This window comes from Rhodnius prolixus, unplaced genomic scaffold, assembly GCF_049639745.1.
Source record: "Rhodnius prolixus isolate KJV_2025 unplaced genomic scaffold, Rpr scaffold_8, whole genome shotgun sequence".
In the NCBI taxonomy this organism is placed as follows: Eukaryota; Metazoa; Arthropoda; class Insecta; order Hemiptera; family Reduviidae; genus Rhodnius; species Rhodnius prolixus.
The window spans coordinates 2,498,124-2,516,706 of NW_027411593.1; the positions used below are offsets into that span (position 1 = coordinate 2,498,124).

General features: G+C 36.6%; 1 protein-coding gene across 6 annotated transcripts in view; it reads left to right on the forward strand.

The window, feature by feature from the left end:
* The window catches only part of Fas3 (fasciclin 3), a 491,319-nt gene that overhangs the window by 434,914 nt on the left and 37,822 nt on the right, over window positions 1–18,583 (forward strand). For all 6 annotated transcript variants that reach the window (XM_074121337.1, XM_074121339.1, XM_074121341.1 and 3 more), the window contains exons 2-6: window positions 15,658–15,737; window positions 16,343–16,577; window positions 17,335–17,466; window positions 17,626–17,820; window positions 18,251–18,447. In XM_074121337.1, coding sequence (XP_073977438.1) covers window positions 15,658–15,737; window positions 16,343–16,577; window positions 17,335–17,466; window positions 17,626–17,820; window positions 18,251–18,447 — 839 coding nt within the window. The remainder of the gene's footprint in view (window positions 1–15,657; window positions 15,738–16,342; window positions 16,578–17,334; window positions 17,467–17,625; window positions 17,821–18,250; window positions 18,448–18,583) is intronic.

Here is an 18,583-nt window from a genome sequence, read left to right on the forward strand (position 1 = left end):
CCTGGAGAATGATATCACTTATTTATTTCTTTTTTTTTTTTCTTAATTTTACGTCATTAACATTCTGTCTTGTTTGAACTTAACATTTAAAAAAGTTTTTTTGGGGGGATCGTAACTGAGCTTTTTACTTGAATGCAGTCGCCATCTTGTGACGTAAAAAAGCCTGGATTTAGGTTCTCCACCTGTCTGGCACACGCCACTCTACTAAGGGTACGCTCCACTAAGCGCTCACAACGATCAAAATGTACCTTCAGCCGTTCCAATTGACGACCGTGATCATATTGGTCGTGGCGAAAACGTCACTAATGACGTCACTATTTTCGCTCACGCGAAGCCCGCAACGCCCCCCACCTTAAGGTGCTGGGTCGAAGTGGGCGTTCAGAAATTTGGCGCCTTATTTTTAAAAGGAAAGATGGCGACCGAAAAAAATTATATCATGTAGTAAATGAAAGTATTATCTCATGTAAATAATAGAATTTGTTTCTCGAAAGTCTGCAAAAAATAATAATAAAATGAAAAATTACTTATCCCTTTACATACTAAATCACTGAATAACGATCAATTACACTTTGATAGTTAATAATACGTGGCCTAAGTTTTCGCTTTTCATCATTGCGATTTTGTGAAATTGCATTCCACTCTTCGTCGGAACTAGATAAAGAACTTTCTAAAGCATTATTAATAAATATCCAATTGTTGCCACAAAAGACATTTTAATTTTATTTAAACGTAAATTTTATAAATACTCCATTAAAATGTAATATAAAATATTGAATTATATATATATTTTTAATACAAGTCAACTTTACCAATAATTAATAAAGTTTATTGTAACTGCATATAAACGGGGTTAAAATTAAAAAAACAACCTCTTCAAGCTTCTGACTTATTTTCGAGGTCGCCATTTGTAATGTTTACATGAACGATTAAAACGCCCCATAGTCCCCATTCCACTTGGGTTTTCGATTGTAACGTTCGCAAGCAAGTGGAACGCGGCCAAAACCGCGGTCGTTGTGAACGCTTAGTGGAACGCACCCAAAACCATTTCCATTGATCCATTTCGTTTTATGGTATTGACGTCATCAATTATTTTAGTAAAAAATTCCAAGTTTCCTGAAAGATAAATTACGTAATAAGTCTTGTGAGTTGGTTGCACCAGATGTTTTTGTTATTTATAACATTCTCATGGTTTATTTTGTTTGCATAATACTTTTTATCATATTTTTTTTTTTTTTTTACAAAAATAAGTCAAGGCTATAAATTTCCATTAAATGTGCAGGTTTTTCCCCTTTGTTTTTCATCCCTTACTTGAAGCAGTGAAGGGAAATTAGCTTCTGATTGTTTAGCCGTCAAACTTCAGGTTTCCCTTAACTTTTCTTTTTTTATTTTTTATTTTAAAGCCCCTACTTTATTTTAGAGACAAAGTTTATCTCCTAAGTTGTAATTTTTAATTTAATACAAAAGATTGTTTTGTTAGTATAATAATATCGCATAAAATTTGCATTAATTTTAAACTTATATGAATTCTCTCTCTCACACACACTCCCTCTCTCTCTCTTCGTTAACATTTTAGTGGAGATAAAATCGACCACACGATTCTCTCGTTTTTTTTGTAACTACAAAATTTTGCCATGTTTATTTTCTACTTTCCTCAGAGGAAGGGCTCGAATCTGGGCTAGATTTCGATTATTCACTTGAAATACTGTTTTGAAAAAGTGAATTTAACTAATGGTTCTTTTTTTTTAAATGAATGCACCGTAACTAAAACGTTTTTTGGTTTGAACCCAATTACAAAATTAGTCTAATCGTATCAAGGGTAATTTTAAGGTTATTAAGGTAATTTTAAGGTTATTTATAAGTTTAGGATTCAAGATTGGCGAGGAATCGGTCAAATAAAAAACAAACTCGTCTTTTTTGCCAACGTTTCGACAGATATATTGTCTTCTTCAGGGGGCCTGGATATTACAAATACAAAACAAATTTACAGAGTCAGTAACATAGAAAATCAGTAATACAAAAAATAAACAGTAAAATACAAGAAATTCTTTACAATTATTGAAAACTTACGTGGCTATGCGGGTTGGTTGAGTTACAGAAAACTAAGAGCCAGAACTGGAGAAGCAGATATACTCGTATATATTCAGATATAGCGGGACTTACACGGGAATTTTGGTAATTACAATGGGACAGATACGTACAATAGACTAATTACAACAAAAGAGTAATTAAAATAAATATTTATTAGGTTATTTATAAGGTTATTAGTTTAGGTTATTTATAAGGTTATTAAGGTAATTTTAAGGTTAGTGTTAAGCCGCGTACCATCCTTTCTTGGCGGTACCGTTTGACAGTTCTCCATCTCGCCTTTTTCTATTTCTCTCCCTCTCTCCTTATTCCAATTTTCGTAGTACGCGCTATTTTTCGTTAATCTTTTCCTTTGTTGTCGCCGCCAATATCTTATTTTTCTGCTATTTTGTGGTTTTGTTTATTTCTCAGTTCCCATGGTTTCAACCTTCCCCTTCTCTATCCTCTCTTACCCGTGGGGTTTTTCCGTCTGCTGTAGTTCAGTACGCCGCTGACTCTGTGCAAACAAGTTAGTGCTCCTCAATTCCATACCGCTTCATAACGAGTCGACGTCTGGCCCTGCTCTGCATCAGATATAGTACGCGTCCGCTGGACCACCGCTTCAAGTACAGCTTTTCATACTTCCGCAACACTTCATCATCGGCGGCTTCCGGCCCTACGTCACTCGAGTCTGCCTGCCTGCTGGTGTACTTCTTACTTCATCTCAGCCTGCTAAGAGTCACTTCCGCTGATATCTAGCACTTCGCTTCATCCGCATCTAGTGCACTTGGTGCACTATTACCCTTCCCTCTTCCGCTTACCTCACTTCCAATTCTAATACGCCTCTTTGGGCTTGAACCCCAATATTTCTTACGCTTCTAGGAGCTCAGCTACACATTACACACACACACATCTTTACACACTTGTTTACCTAAGCTCTTTAATAGTTCCTATTCTCTTCTACCGCTTAATTAGAGATCCTTCACCGCCTGGCGGATACTGTGTGCGCTCGCTTCCGGTGCGTTAAAGGTAAGTGTTTTCTTGACCATTTTCATTACTAAATATTTTCTTTGTATTTATTTATCCCCCCCCTGAGCACGTATCGATTTAAATTACGTTTACGTCATCTTCCCCTCTCTGCATCTGGGTGTAAGCCTCACGCGTTTACAGTTAGGTTAGGTTATTTATAAGGTTATTAAAGGTTGTTCTCAATATTAAAAACCCTTCAGTTAAACCCAATTGAGCAAAGTTTTCCGGAATAGTGTTAAATACAAGTACATAGAGTAATAGTGGGCTTCAAAGTTAAAAAGAAAATTGAGGAAACTAAAATCTATCTTTTCCCATTTCCCATCCAAAAAGTACCCTAAATGAATTTTTATGAAAATATTTTTCCAGCAGAATTTTATAAACCTTCGAATATTCAATTATAATCACATTGCAAAGCATCAGAGCTGCTGAAATGGAATGAACTGAAATCAGATTCTCCAAAAGTTTTTACAATTTTCTTTAGTAATCACTGGCTCTTCTAGCGTGTTCTGTGAACTGGTTAGTCTAAAAAGCTTTGCTTTAGTATAAAACACACTCACCATATTGCAATACTAATCAATGAAAAGAACCACTTGTGCATCCCAGAAACCACTGGCCACCACAAGCTTTGTCAGAGCCACGAGCTTTCCACCTGTTGCTTTGATTGATGTTTCAATTCTGGGCCCACGTTTTTTTTATTCCTCAAAATCATGATCGAAAATCTGTTGGGATTTATTTTTTTGAATCTATCAGTTTGTGCACGCACAGTAATTTCGCATTATTAATACGTTATTTTATTTAATTATTTTACTAATTTATTTACTTATCCATTTTTTATTTACAATTTATTTGTTTACGTGAAAGAGAAAAGTTTAAAGTTTTATTACTTTTTCTTAAATGGTTGAATCAAACACAAGTTAAAGTTAGGTTAGGTTTATTCACTTAAAAATACATAAACAACATAAAGCACCAGCTGTTCACGCAAAGACTACTCACCCCATCAAAAACTATCATCCCCTCTCTTCAAACACTTATCAGTGTTGCCACAGCTATATATCAAAAATAATTTTAAATTTACCTACATATATTCATTTTTAAATGTAAGGTGTCCCACCATTTTGATAAACCTTTAATGGCAGATCTTCCAAGTTCGGAGCTTGCTCCTGTTTAAGTTTTCCATCATTATGGACACCTCTTTTTTTATGTGGACCATGTTTAATGCCGTCCAATCGAAGAAGCACACAGACTCTCCATCTAAATCTTTAAAAAAAAACCTGTTGTCGTTGAACCATCAAAAATGAAGAATTCTTTGTCGGCACGATATCCCTTACAGTTTATCTATTTCAACGAAATACAAAGTGTCTACTTTTTTTAAAAAAAAGAAGAAATCCTTGTATACTTTAAGACTTTGGACAAAAACAGAATTTCATTGATAACAGTGACTTCAGTGGTCAAGTCCATGAACTTTTCATCTTGCCCTATCTTAGAAAATTTCAGCTCCTTTGCAAAAAAGAGATAGCTCAAAACTTTGGTCAGTAATAATTGGGTGAATAGTGTCACATAATCTGCCCCCTCTCACTTCTCCCATTCTCTTTATCGACCTCCTTTCTTCTCATGTTTCCCATTTCCCAACTCATCTAGTCTCAACGCACAAATTGTAAAAAAAAAAGATCAAAGGACAAAAGTACTCCTGAGTTAATTTAAAAACAGAAGGGATCACTATTACAAAAAGTCTCTTTTTGTCGCTGGAAGTTTTAAGTCGTTTATTTTGCTCAACTTTACTTTTATCAACATTCTATCTTCTTTCTTGGTTATTTTTTAATTTATTTCATTAATATCTTCCTGTTTTTTTGTTTACCATTTTTCAAGTCTTCTTCCGCTCTAAGGTAGGTAATTATACTTCACTTAAATCAAGTCCTTGTAATTATTTATTACAATGAGAGTTCCATTTAAATTAAAACCGAGAGGTTGACCTAGCTAGTGGTCACAGATGGTTACTAGAGATGAGGATTAGATTTAGATTCGACTAGGGCGGCCGCCCCAAGGCCTAAGACCACTGCGACACCCCTTTGGAATCTATTGTGGCTCCCACCACTCTAAAGCTTGCCCTCTAGGCCCGTCCGTTTAATCAGACTCTTAATTCTGGAGGGCGACTCTTGCGGTAAAGCTCCCTCTCCCGAGGATACGTGGATAGGTGCGAATTTCTCTGTAATTGAGTCTCAGTCTGATGCAAAATCATGATTTTGGAATGCACCTGTTAAATTTTGTGGCGAAAAATGTTTTGTAGCAGATGATTATGGAAATGTAATAGTGACCAACGTGATCCCACGACTTTCTCCTAGAAGAAGCTTGGTTGTCAAGTAGCTAAGAACCTCTGCAACTCCATCTGTATGCGGCTACACTGCCAAATGGTTGAAACATTTACATTTCATAATTCTAGAGATCTGTTGTGAACATAAGAAAAAAGCAAACATTAACAAAGTAATTTGTGTGACTTCAAACTTTTTTCCAGTAAAGTTTGGGAAAGAGAGAGAGAGCTTTTTCTCTTCAAAAGGAGAGCTTTTGTAAGGAAAAAAGTTTAATGTAAAAAAAAGGGAAAACTTTTGTGGAAGTAGTAGTATAAAGTTTAGCTGGAAGTGGTCACCACGGAGGTATATGTTATGATGTGCTTTCCACTGTTCGTAAACTTTGCTGTGTACCTTCACTTGTGGACATAAGGAAAAAGGAAAAGCGAAGCCCACTTACACATATATGTGCCTTTTTCCTCTTATAAGATGAAAGAACACGGGCACCACGCTAACCAACTCTCCTCTCAGACAATCTTACACTAAAACAGAGCGAATCTTGCCAAGGGGAAGTAAGGAGATACTTTGTTGTAAAAACTACTTGCGGAACCATAAATATTCTCTGGAGTAGAGGAAGGCGTGGGTTTGTTAAGGAAATAGAAGTCCCAGCTGAGTCTGCTCCATCAGCTATCCAGTCCCAGCTGAGTCTGCTCCAACAACGTCTAGTTCCTCTGACGCTTCAATATCTTAACTGAATAATGGGGGAATATCATAGTTTTTTCCAAGTTCAGAGAAAACTTTAATGAAGTCATTTTTTTCTGTCTGGTGAAAGCCCAATTCTGACGTCACATTATTTTCCCATTTCGATACGCGGAGGAAAATAAACAGTTTAGTAAGAGAACATATACGTTAAAATACGTCTTTTTTTTGTTTGTTAAAAAGCACCGACCGGAAGTAATGTATTTTTTGGAAAATGTATAAGCGGAATAAAGCGAGTTAAAGAAAGCATTGCATACCCCGGGGAGGGGGAACTTCTGTGTGAATATCACCGGAAATTAAACAAGCATCTTCTTTCTTTTGTTTGCTTGCTCACTTCCTGTTTTTGTTCTTCTTTTATCCACGCAGGTCTGGGTAATATTAAATGTTACCAAAGAGGCTGAGACCAAATTCACTCTCAGAAAGCTCTGAATGAGGATTTTTCAGAGCTTATTAAGCTGTGTGCTATTCAAATTACTGTTAAAACTCATTACTAACTGTACTGCACATGTCGTTCAAATCACTGATGATGGAAGAACAAAATGGCTTCCCAATCACGGCAGATGCTTTGATCTTAACTATTGCCCAGTTGACATCGGGCGGGGCAAAAGCGGGTAGAATTGAATATAGACACTTAGAAATCCAATTTCTCTTCATGGATGTTTCGAGACCGCATTTACCCAGGTATTAGATTAGACTAGGGCGGCCTCTAGGCCTACACCACTGCGACCACTTTGGATCTATTGTGGCTCCCCTCACTCTAAAGCTCACCCTCCAGACCTGTCCTTTTAATCAGACTCTTCATTTTGGAGAGCGACTCTTGGGTAAAACTCACAGTCCTTGGTTTTTCCTCCCCGAGAAGCGAACATCCTTAGCAGCCATACGAGCTATGAAGAGGTATACTGAAGAGGTGATGAGTTGTCTCTTGATATTGCCACCAGGTTTCACTCGTTGGTTTCGAATGCTTGTTCTCGTCCAATGCTCTTTATCCAATTTTACTGAAGAATAATGTAACTATGCCGCCCAAATCTCAAGGGCAAGATTGAAGAGCAAGCATCCAGAGAGGTCAGAGGGAGATGCTGGTGGTGTACCCGTGGAGGTTCACTCCTCTGGACATTGTTGTTAAAGTTGGTCTCATCTCTAAACAAATTCTGGGTTCTCTGCAGAGTTTGTAAAAACGGAGGAAGAAACACCCGTCCATCTTGTGACGTCTCAGTGAAGAGGTTAACTTTTGGATCTTTGGTGGGAATAGCAGGTTGGAAGTTGAAGCAGTTCCAGTTTTTTTATTCGATTCTTTCTGGTTTCTTCAAAACTCTTGATATTCCCACCGATTTCTTCTGCCCTAAACTGCAGAAGCTGTAGTTGTTCTATAGTGGTAGCTAAAGGACCTAGAGTGGTTATAGTTGTTTACCCTCTCCACAGACAAATGATAACTTTCTATGTAGTTCTTGTACTTGGACTGACCCCTACCGGGCCTTTCACTTCTCTAAGCTAATTAGAAGGTATCACTTTTACTCTTTCTGTAAGGAAGCTGAAAAGGTCACGCATTCTTCATCATTACTTTTTATTATAACGTTGAAATCAACTATCTTTAATTACAGATTCTGAATTGTGATAAAATTTATTTTCATCACTATGAAAAATTAAAATAAATTAGAGAAAGGCTGGGAGAAGGTCATGTAAGTATTGCGATTATAAAGAAAAAAAGATTACAAAAAAGAGAAAATGGAAAAAAAACAAAACAAAACCCAAAAAATCTGATACATTACAAAGTTTGTACAAATTAAAGTAAACACGGTGTGACGTAGAGATTACGAACGGCTTTTCCGGCGGTAGAGCGTGCTGGTGTCTGTAGTTTGTTTCTCCAAATTGGTAATTATGCAAATGGAGTGTTCGCCCGTCGAAATATAACTCAAGTAAAACTCTCGAATAATGTTTTAAATATACATATATACATATAAAATTTCGTTCTGATATACTCGGTTCCATTTACAAACACATGAAGTTTATTTGCCTTATTTGCCCTCCATTAAGCTTCTCAATTTATTTACTCAAAATAAATTAAATATTTATTTGTTTCTTACATTTCTTTATTTATTTTATAATCTATTTTGTTTGTATATATTTACTTTAGATTCTGTGCTGTGGTAGGGCAAACATTTAATTACATACAGTTACTATGGAGATAAGCGGGAAAATTTTGATTGTGTCAGGTTTTTGAAATTGATGGTCCACCGGAAATACTCGATTTGAGTTTTACTGTACGTATTATAAATAATAATAATAAGGGAAGAGATTAGCTGAGTGGTTAGGAGGGACGTCACGGGTTCGAATCCAGCTGCTGGCCCTTAGATTTTTCTTTTCCTAGAAACTTCTTACAGCTCACTGTCCGGTGATGGACAGTGTTGTCTGTAAAACGAGAGAACCACTGTCCGGAGGCCGGTAGTGCACTGACAAAAGCTTCGGGCGCCAACTACCTCAGTTGTTGGCGCCCCTTAAATACTAGAAAAATTTAAAAAGATAATAATCCATTCCCTTCAGTCCAAAAAACAAAATGAACCTTAACCTTGAGGAATGTTCACACTGTGTGTCCCTTAAAAGGGACAAGTTCCTGTGCCTGTCTTTGTAGAATCTAAGAGAAGGGGCAGTAAAAAGACTGATGAGACGGTCATTGTGAACGCTGAATGCAAGATTAGGATGAGTGGGTTTGCTATTGAGTACGTGGCCCTAGGTCCTATGCCTTAGGGCAGGGGTGGCGAACATTTTTGAGACGTGGGTCAAATTTTGTTCATTTTTTTTTTTTTTTAGTACTAGCTCTTGGGTCACACTAATGCCCATTTGCACAAGAGTTAAGTTTAAAAATTTTAAACTGAATATTTTCAAAACTAAAAATCTTTAAAATTCAGTTGGCTTAACTGGGTAAAACGAGGACGAAACAAGTGGCTATGGAAGTCTCTTTTTTACAAAACATAACTGAACCAAACCTGAACAAAAGTGTGTTTTATCTGAAGAAAAATCTAAATATGGTTATTTGCTTTGGTTTGTCGATTTTTTTAACCAACAAAATATGAGTAAAATTATACATTTTATTTGACATATTTTGTAAACACTTTTGCTTTATTTCAAATACTACAAAAGCATTTGTCGTCATTTGCGTTTTTAGAACTGTAATGATCAAACTAAAGGTTTATAGATAGCATTTAAATTGCTTTTGTGTCAACGCGTGATTGAAAAAAATACAGATAGAATATAAATTATCCACCACAATTAGGAAAAATCTAAATCAACCCGCGTAAACAAACAAATGGTTGCCTAGCAATTGTGGGTCAGTGAAAAAGCTTGCGCGGGTCAGTGTCCGACCCGCGGCTCGAATATTATAACCTTTAAAGGAAAGAAAGGAAATTCTTTCCAAGCCCTACGGCCATTAACCTACCCCCTTGAACCTGCAAAGAATCTCGCACAATCCGTCATGAGTCATGAAGGAGGCGCTATCTCCTTTGTTCCACCAAATCTTAGAAAGTGAGGGCCATACTTAATGGGGTGGCCCCATTTTTCCACCAAAAAAAAACCCTACTGCAGGGAAGGGATTAGCTCTGCGGTTAGCGTATTGGATTCCCGGTCGCGGAGGTCCCGGGTTTGAATCCAGTTGCTGGCTCTTCCTAGGCAGTTTCTTACAGCTCCGGTGATGGACAGTGTTGTTATTAACGAGAGAACCCTGTCCGTAGGTAGGCAGTGCCAATAAGCTCAGATGTTGACGCGTCTTAAATCATAATATAATTTTTTTTAAAAAAAAGAAAAAAAAAAGCCCTACTTCCGGGTATAATTTGTAAAAACCATTTTATCGTACAAAAGGGTCGGGGGCCCCCCTTTAACACATATCCCCAACTGTGTACGACCTATACAAGAAATTTCTTTCTTAAGAGGGAATAACAAGAAAGTGTTAGAATCGCCCTGTAGAGAGCTCCCCTGTAGCAGCCATTCAGTTCAGCCTTGTAGTAGGTTTTCAATTTTATTTCAGCCATTCACCAGATCTGTCAGCCGTGTCATTTCTATACAAATGGAAAAATAAATTATTCCCAGTAAATTATACCATCATTTTGTCGATCTGTGCAAACGCTTCTTGACCCCCGCCGACAATACACAACATTTTTTTTTAGAAAGATATATTCATTTTTTTGTGTATGTAGTAAATACAATCAGTTTGGGCAGTTGTTAACTTTAAAACAAAAATTTCCCATTCAGTAATTTTTTCCCCCCCACGAGTTATGTTGGCAACTCCTCGAAAACAGGTTACATGCTGATTTGTTTTTGTTGCTGCATGTTATTGTTGTTTTCCATTCAGTTCTAGGTAAGGGGGAGTGATCGTGGCGAATTTCCTGTATCAAGTTTTTCACCGGAAATAACCGTTTTGTGGTATCTCATGAGTTCCAAAAAGAAAATAGTGGTTTTCACGAATTAGTGTGAACGGTTAGGTGTGTGCACCGTTTCCGAAAAGAAAAACTCCCCGAAAGTTTTAATTTTATATCCGGTTTAGGTATTTGACTACCAGCCATGCGGAAGTGCCACTTAACTGTATCGATTTTCCAGTTTCCCGGGATTTTCTTCAAAATGGCTGCTACTATTTTTCTTCTGACTTGGTATTTTTATTACGCATTACTTATTTGAAGCATTTTCTTCTCGTAATCCCCTTCTAGTGTACTTCTCTCTACACAGGGGGTGATTGTACGTTCCTCTAATGTTCCATTTCCGTTTAAAGTACTCTCAACAACTGTTAAATATTTATAAGAATTAAATATGCAACCAAAAAATCCAAATTTGAAGGACACTGGCTAACATGAAGTGCTATTTCGGTTTTTAGCGAACAGTTCGTAGAAGTTTCCTTTAATGTTAACGCACATACCATTGCAGTGCTCTATTTGTTCAAACGTACAAATTCCAAGTATATACAAAATTTAATTTACTAAACTACGGGGGGGTGCGTAGAGAATGTCATGTGAGTGTCCACAAAAGATTTTTATTTTGTTCAATTAGTGTCACCTTCATTGCAGTAATAAAAATGCAATTAAAACTGTCAGCTAGGAGAGTTGTTCAAGAGGATATAATATCAGGTCTGTTTGGATATATTTAGAAGTAGGTGAAGCAATCTCTTCTTTTAATAACAACAGTTGGCTAACCTGCTGTTTTGTCTCTCACAGACTATCACATTTCCTCTCTGCTTCCTTTATCACGTAGTATCTGGCTGGTCAGCTGCTTCTATATAAATATACTTTTAGAGGATGAGAGTTAGTGAGTGCAAAAGAGATAACAAATGCCACAGCCAATAGAATAAATGTTCTCCGATACTAGCTAACTTCCTGTGTAATGGCACCTATTTTATCTTCCGGAAACCAGTGCAAAACTTCATAATATTATATTCGTCTTTGATGTAATCTTACAAAGCTTCTAGTTGCAACGTGTTTTAAAGACATTCATTTTGATCACAATAACAACAACATTTAACTTCCTTCCGCCAGATCTTCTTATCCCCCATTACTTTCTAAAATCTTACAGAAGCTAAAGGATTGTATCCTTGGATGGCACAAAAAATTAGACATCAGATCATCAGGTTTCCACCAGCAACACCTCATAGGTGCTTCGAGATAAGGACACTATTGCAACCTGCCTCAAAGTACGCTACCTTGGACTGCACCTAAACAAACGATTGACATGGAATCCCCATACTAGACTGAAAAGACAAGAAACTAACCAACGCTACAAAACTTCTCGCCAGACTACTTGACAAACGTTCGAAACTTAACCTACATAACAAAAGACTCTTATATCTACTGTTACTGCGACCCATTTGGTCATACGGCATCCATAGTATGGGGGATCGACAAAGCGTTCCAACTCACTACGCCTCCAGACATTATACAGTCCAAAAATACTTCGAAAACTTCTTAACGCTCCGCTCTATTGTATCTAACCTCAATATCCATGATGATCCTTCAAAATCCATTTCATTAAAGATCTTGCTATCGCTCGTTTTCTCAAATTTCATTCCTCTCTACAGCAGCTCATCCTAACCCTCTCATTGAACACCTATCTTCCACCACATTACCAGGTAATCCTCTAAGGAGATTGAAGAGAAGATGGCCTCGTGATCTACTCCTTATCGTGAGAGCAGTATAGCAAGAGCACGTTACAAGGGAGACACCACTGGGTGCCTTCTCCACTCGTGATTTTCACGTATTTTTTGCTATCAGGTACCACACTTGCTTGTTGCAACAACCTTTTGCAGTAGTAAATTCCAATAAAAGATTCAAAAAAAAAAAAAGAAGTCTACATCCATAATTTCACAAAATGGATTTGGGGGGGCGTTCTGGAAAATTGTAGGAAGAAAATTCTGACTGTGAGAAAGTCATGCGAGTGTATACACACCAAATTATTTGGTTATTGTGAAAATGCTTTCAAGAAGAGAAAGACGTCATTAGTGTAGGTATGGTGGTGGTCATTTAAATGATGTGAGCATTCAGAATATAAAGTAATTAAAAGTGAACTGCAGTTTGGTTTTAATTTAATGCACATTAAAAATATACCAGGATCTCTCGGTTTTAGAAGAAAAATAGAGAGGAAAAACTCGTGAGTGTTGTTAGTAATTAAGAAGAGCCTCAAGTGAAAGTAATAACTAGCAGAGAAAATGTTCAAGGAAGGGCTACAAGGGTTGTGAAAGAGAGAAGAAGCCAGGAAGGGCGGGAGAAAAAACCTTCATTTGAAGTTGGGTCCCTTTTTTAAAAAGGAGACCATGTAATACAGCCATTAAGTGGGGGTGCTCCAGGGCTGCTTGCCACATCATTTAAAACAAGCCCTTGGAGTACATTAAACCCCTTGGCTGTAGTCAGAAAATGAGAATTACTCCTGTGTGATGGTGGTGGTGGTGGCAGCGGCTTCCGGAAGGAAGAAGACTGAATGAGTTGGCGGACCGCGCGCTTTAACTTGCTGCTGCTGGTGATAGTAAGGCCTAGTCATTTATCTGCGGTGAACGTGGTAAGGCCGTGTGACGTCACGTAGAGAGAGGTAAAGTAATAAATATAATGGTTGTGTTTGTGTTAGTGATTGAAGTAAACTATATTAAAGAGTTTGGGGGATGGGTCGTAAATAAGGTGGGAGAGATGTTCGTGCGTACGTGCATGTGCGTATGTTGAAGCCCTGGTTGGGTCTTAGGAAGTGGTCTGCGTGTCCAGTGCGGCAAACCGGAACTATTCAAGTGAGTAAACTTCAACAGGCCGTGAAATTTATAAAAGGAGTTCTTTGCTCGCTTAGAAACACACAAAAACACAACGCCCACACGTGGAAACCGTGTTAGTGTAAAATAAAAAAGGCGTAATGCATGACTACAGTATGTGTTAACTGAAACATGTGTCACTTTCGTCATAATCATGTGAGAAGAGTGGGGAGATGGGCCACTGCATGATCCTTGCAGTACACAGCATGAGCAGACACGTGCATTACATGAACTTCCACAGTCAAACTAATTGTTCCTTTACTTACAACTTTCAAACTTATTTTAAAAAAATAAATAAATTCGTAAGCGTTCCTACAATGTTTAGTTATTGCCAATTTTCCTAGAAGGGAAATGGCTAACTATAAATTACCACAACCGATATCAAGTGTATACTTGCAAAAGCAGCACTACAAAAATGGCCAGACAGATTACAGTAATGGTAATAAAGGAAGATTCTATAAAACTAGGTGTAGATCAGTTACCTAGACAACCATGGTTTAAGGGAACTGTCACTAATAAATGGGTTGTTACGACAATAAGCAGAGTGAGAGCGAACCACGCGGTGTGCGGATCGTATCTTCACAGGATCAACAAAAGGTCCTCCCTCTCCTCTTTGCGTAGATTGCAATGAGGAGGAGGATTTCAAACATATAATAATGGATATGTCCACGTTATGTGGTAGAAAGGAAACGAATGTTTGACGACTTATACAGGTATTTAGATGCACTATTTCGCTACGAAGATATAGTATTCTCCACCAACATCTATGTGCTTAAGTCTATAGCAGAGCTAGCAAAGAAATATGAGTGTATTTAGAAGTTATAGCCGATTAGAATGAATGGAAGAAAATGATTAGAGAAAGATTACGGTGATTTTAATTTCGGTTAAGCTATAAGGAAGGCAGGAATATAGAGTACTGATCCAACCATTAGTTGTAAGTTTGTATGTAAATAGTTGTATATAGTAGAGGGATGAATGTATGAAGCGAATGTATTTATAAGTAAGAATGGAGAGTGAGTGATATTCTAGTGATAAGCATCTAGACGATGCTGGCTGTATGGCGGAAGCCAATGCCAAAGAAATAAAACAAAACAAAAAAATTCCTAGTTTTACGGGACATTATTCCATGAATTATCCCGCAATCATAGAACTTTAGTATCATATTTAATTAGCAGTACCGATAAATGAAGATATAAAACCTGTAGAATTCACAAAAAAAAATGATACTTTAGATGTAACCTCCTTCTATAAAATCAGTCTTCATGGAAAAAGTTTCCAAATGAATTTTGATAAATATCATACTTAAAAGAAAAAATCATCCATTAACTTGATATTAGAAAAATAGAAAAAGCATTTAATCAGCTCTGATTTCGAACATATGATGGGTTCTAATTTCGTTACTTTTACTAAGCGCTCTTCTTATTTAAATCATCAAATAAGCCAATCCCATACAACCAATTTTTATTTCAAGCAGTTAGATTTATATTAGAAAATTTAGAATAGCAGGTTCTCATTTTAATAAAATTTACATATAGAATTGACTCTAAAAAAAATTTGTACCCTTTGTAACGATGAAAAACATGAGAATATACATACATAAGTAGCTCTATTGTTTCTAGAATGCCCCGTGTATGATGTTTTCAGGCAAGATTTAAATGTCAACAATCAAGAGGTAAATAAGGAAATGGAAGGAATAGCGAATAATTTTGATCTGAATAATATCTATAGAGTCTTTAAGTATTTAAAAAATGTTTTAAAGCTCTGATCATTTTTATTAAATGAATAGTACAGGAAGTTCAGTTGATACGAGTAACTATGATGGTTTTCAATCTTTATTCCAGTTTTGTTTTTATTATTGTTATAATTATTTTGTTCTTTCATTTCCGTAGTTTTGTACATCAGTGATTGAAGTGCTAGTTTTATTTCTATTGTAGTATTGTTTTTTAGTTATTTTGGGAACTTTTATATGCATAAAAAACAAAAACAAAAAACAACTTCTTTGTAATAGGTTATAACCTATATACATATATAAACAAATAAATATTATACATATATGTAGATACTTAATTTTGAGAACGTGGTGCACTTAATAGAAGACAGCTATTCTTCCCATACTCTGCTAAATATTATCCATCACTGCGGACAACCGCATTTTCAACGATATAGATATTTGATATATGCACAATTCTTTTTTGTTGTAAAATTCTGTTTACTTATATGGATTATAGTTTGTTCAAACATTCTTCTAACTTTCTGTTGCAGGCGATGCTGAAGTGAGCGTATCAGTACAGCCACAGTTGCAGATCGCAAAGGAAGGAGAGAAAATAACAGCACTTTGCCGGGTAAATTAACTTAAATCTGATATGAAGTTCTATTTGTTTATTCACTGCTTCTTATTCTAAATAATGTCTTCGTGAAGTAAGGTTAACCTGTTGGGTTATCTGATGAGGATTGAAAATTCTTAAACATCCTTCTTTCATAATGGAGCTTTCATTGTTCTTTTGATGAGCCTTGGAGAGCCGAGCCCAGCTCTAAATATCGGAAGATCTGTTGAGCTCAAAATACCAATAATCCTTATAACTTGAACATCATTTTATAAATTTGTTGTAATCAGGAATTGTATCAGGGTTTAACTGTGAAAAAACAATGGAAAACACTGATTGAGAGAAATGACTAAATGACTGAATCTAACCAATGAGCCAGCTCTAAAGGGCTGTGTTAAAATTTTTTAAACGAAAAGAGTGTTTTGTAACGGCTGGTATTCTAAATTTTGTTTATTTATTTTGCAATTGTTATTAATAACTCTGAATTAAGTTTAATAAGTAATCTGATATTCTACTTGGTTACAAAGTCCTTGCAAAATCATAACCTTAATCATAACCAGTTTATAACCTTTACAAAATAGTGATGATGCAATGTATGTGTGTTACTTTGTTTTATTAAACAGGTGGCTGAACCATTAGAAACATGTTATTTTGATATACCAAGTGAGCCGACGTTAAGCTTGAGTCCGTCAAAACCGGCCTACATGGGAATAAAGTATTTTGGAGAAGGTTTGGAGCGTGGGTTCTGCGGTATGGAGATGGTCGTGCAGAACAAGCACAATGGTCTGATCACTTGTACGGTGACCCCGCGAGGAGAGTCGCTCACTTCTAAGCAGAACATGACGTTGATTGTCGCCAGTGAGTACAATACTAGTAATATAGATCTCTTAAAACTTTCACAGTCTAGTCATTCGCTGTTGTGAAAACATCGCGCAGATAGTCAAAGTAAGTTTCTTAAAAACTAACACTGCACCTTTATTAAAGGCCTTTTTTCTTATTAAGTATTTGTTGGTTTGTGTACTGAAAGAAATAAAAGCATCCAACCTGTGCCACAAGCTTTGTTGATGAAGCTCCAAATTCACGCGATTCTATTTAAGGTGGTCTGTTCATTTCAAAATTTCAAACGATCAGAATAATTTAATATCTAACCTTTTTTTATGTGAGTTAGCCTATAAATTCTGCCTTCTTATTCAAGCTTCATAAATTGTTTGCCAGTCCATTATTTAGGAATAGGTATTACAATTGTAGGTACTAGGTTTTTATGGTCTCTTTTGAAGTCGGATCGTTGGATTCAGGCCTTCCTCTGGTAGAGAATTTTTGAGCCCCTTACCTGAGTTTCAATACTTAGCCCAAATTCTACTTTATTAACATCCGTTGCGTTGCCAGTGTCATTACTTTTTTACGAACAATTATCGGACGAAACGAAGGTTAGAAACGACATAATAACTGATTTGTTGTTTAACTAAAAAGTCTCTAAGAATTAAATTTTAAGAAGAAATTTGTATTGCAAATATTTGAATAAATTAAAAAAAAAAACATGAAGACATATAAAAATTCGTTACCATTCTTACACGAAAACGCAATTTCCTATTGTTTATACCTGATTTAAATTTAGGAAAACCCAGTTCACCTGAATTGTCGATTTCCAAGCCGCAGAAAGGAACGGCCTACCTGGAGAATGAGCAAGTCGCCGCCACTTGTACCATCAGAAATGGACGTCCAGTTGCCAATATTACTTGGTACATCGGTAAGTTCATTTTTTCTGTTAAAAATTCTTCAATACAAGGACCATTATATCTGCATACATTGGCAGTAAGAATAAATAATGGTTGGCATTGCTTTGTATGATTTTTAATGTTGAAAACTATGGAAAGTAACTTTTAAAGATTGAAAATAATTGTTGTAGGAGAATCAAAGATAACGGACGGTTTGTCTTCACCATCTGAAGAAGTGTCGCCCAAAGACTCTCTGTACACCATAAAACAGACCCTGACCAGGAAGCTGAGAGCGTCTGACAATAATAAGGCGTTAAAGTGTGTGGCCGGACACATGTTGCTGTCTAGTAAGGAAGACACTACTATAAGGCAGCTGGCTGTCTTTTGTGAGTACCTATATTCGTTTTTATTCGTTTAGTTCCGGCGAGTAATGACCATTAATGTGGTTTCAAAACACTTCTCTCACTTGAAACAAGGCGCAAGTGGATTGGAATCCAAAAAACTGTTTCTAAACTTCTGAAAAGCCACCCGGGTCCAGGCAAATTTCATCGTTGAAAAGCAAATCACTAAACAAAAAGTTCATTGTGGAGACGCTTTTCATGATATCCGATACTGGCTCGGATTACATTCTAGCGTCTAAATCCTTAAGACGTACTTTTGATTTTAACTTGTTACAGCAATGTCACAAAGGCGGTCGGAAATGTACTTTTCAAAATATTCTCCCTCTTTCGATTTAACGTAATTACATCATAGGGACACTTTTTTTTTCTTTTTTTTTTGACGTTAGAACTTAATTCTTAATCTTTGCCAAAACAGTCGGGCCAAAACCATCGCCGGAACCACTGGAACATTTTGGCTTGGTCGAAGGTGAGGAAGGAAAAGTCACTGTGACAGTGATCGCTTTTCCAAAGCCTTCGTTGACTTGGATGGTCGGTGACTTGAGGATACATGAAGGCGAGACGGACGAAAGTGGGCGTTTCAAGGTGCTTCGAGCTGCTGAAAATCAACTTAAGGTAAGTGTGACGTTTTACTCAACATGTTCTGACGTTATGACTGAATTGCCTTCATTTACATCATGAGCAAACAGTATTAGGGACTAATTCTACAGTCTCAAAACCGTATGGAAAATCGTAACTTGTGATCAAAATG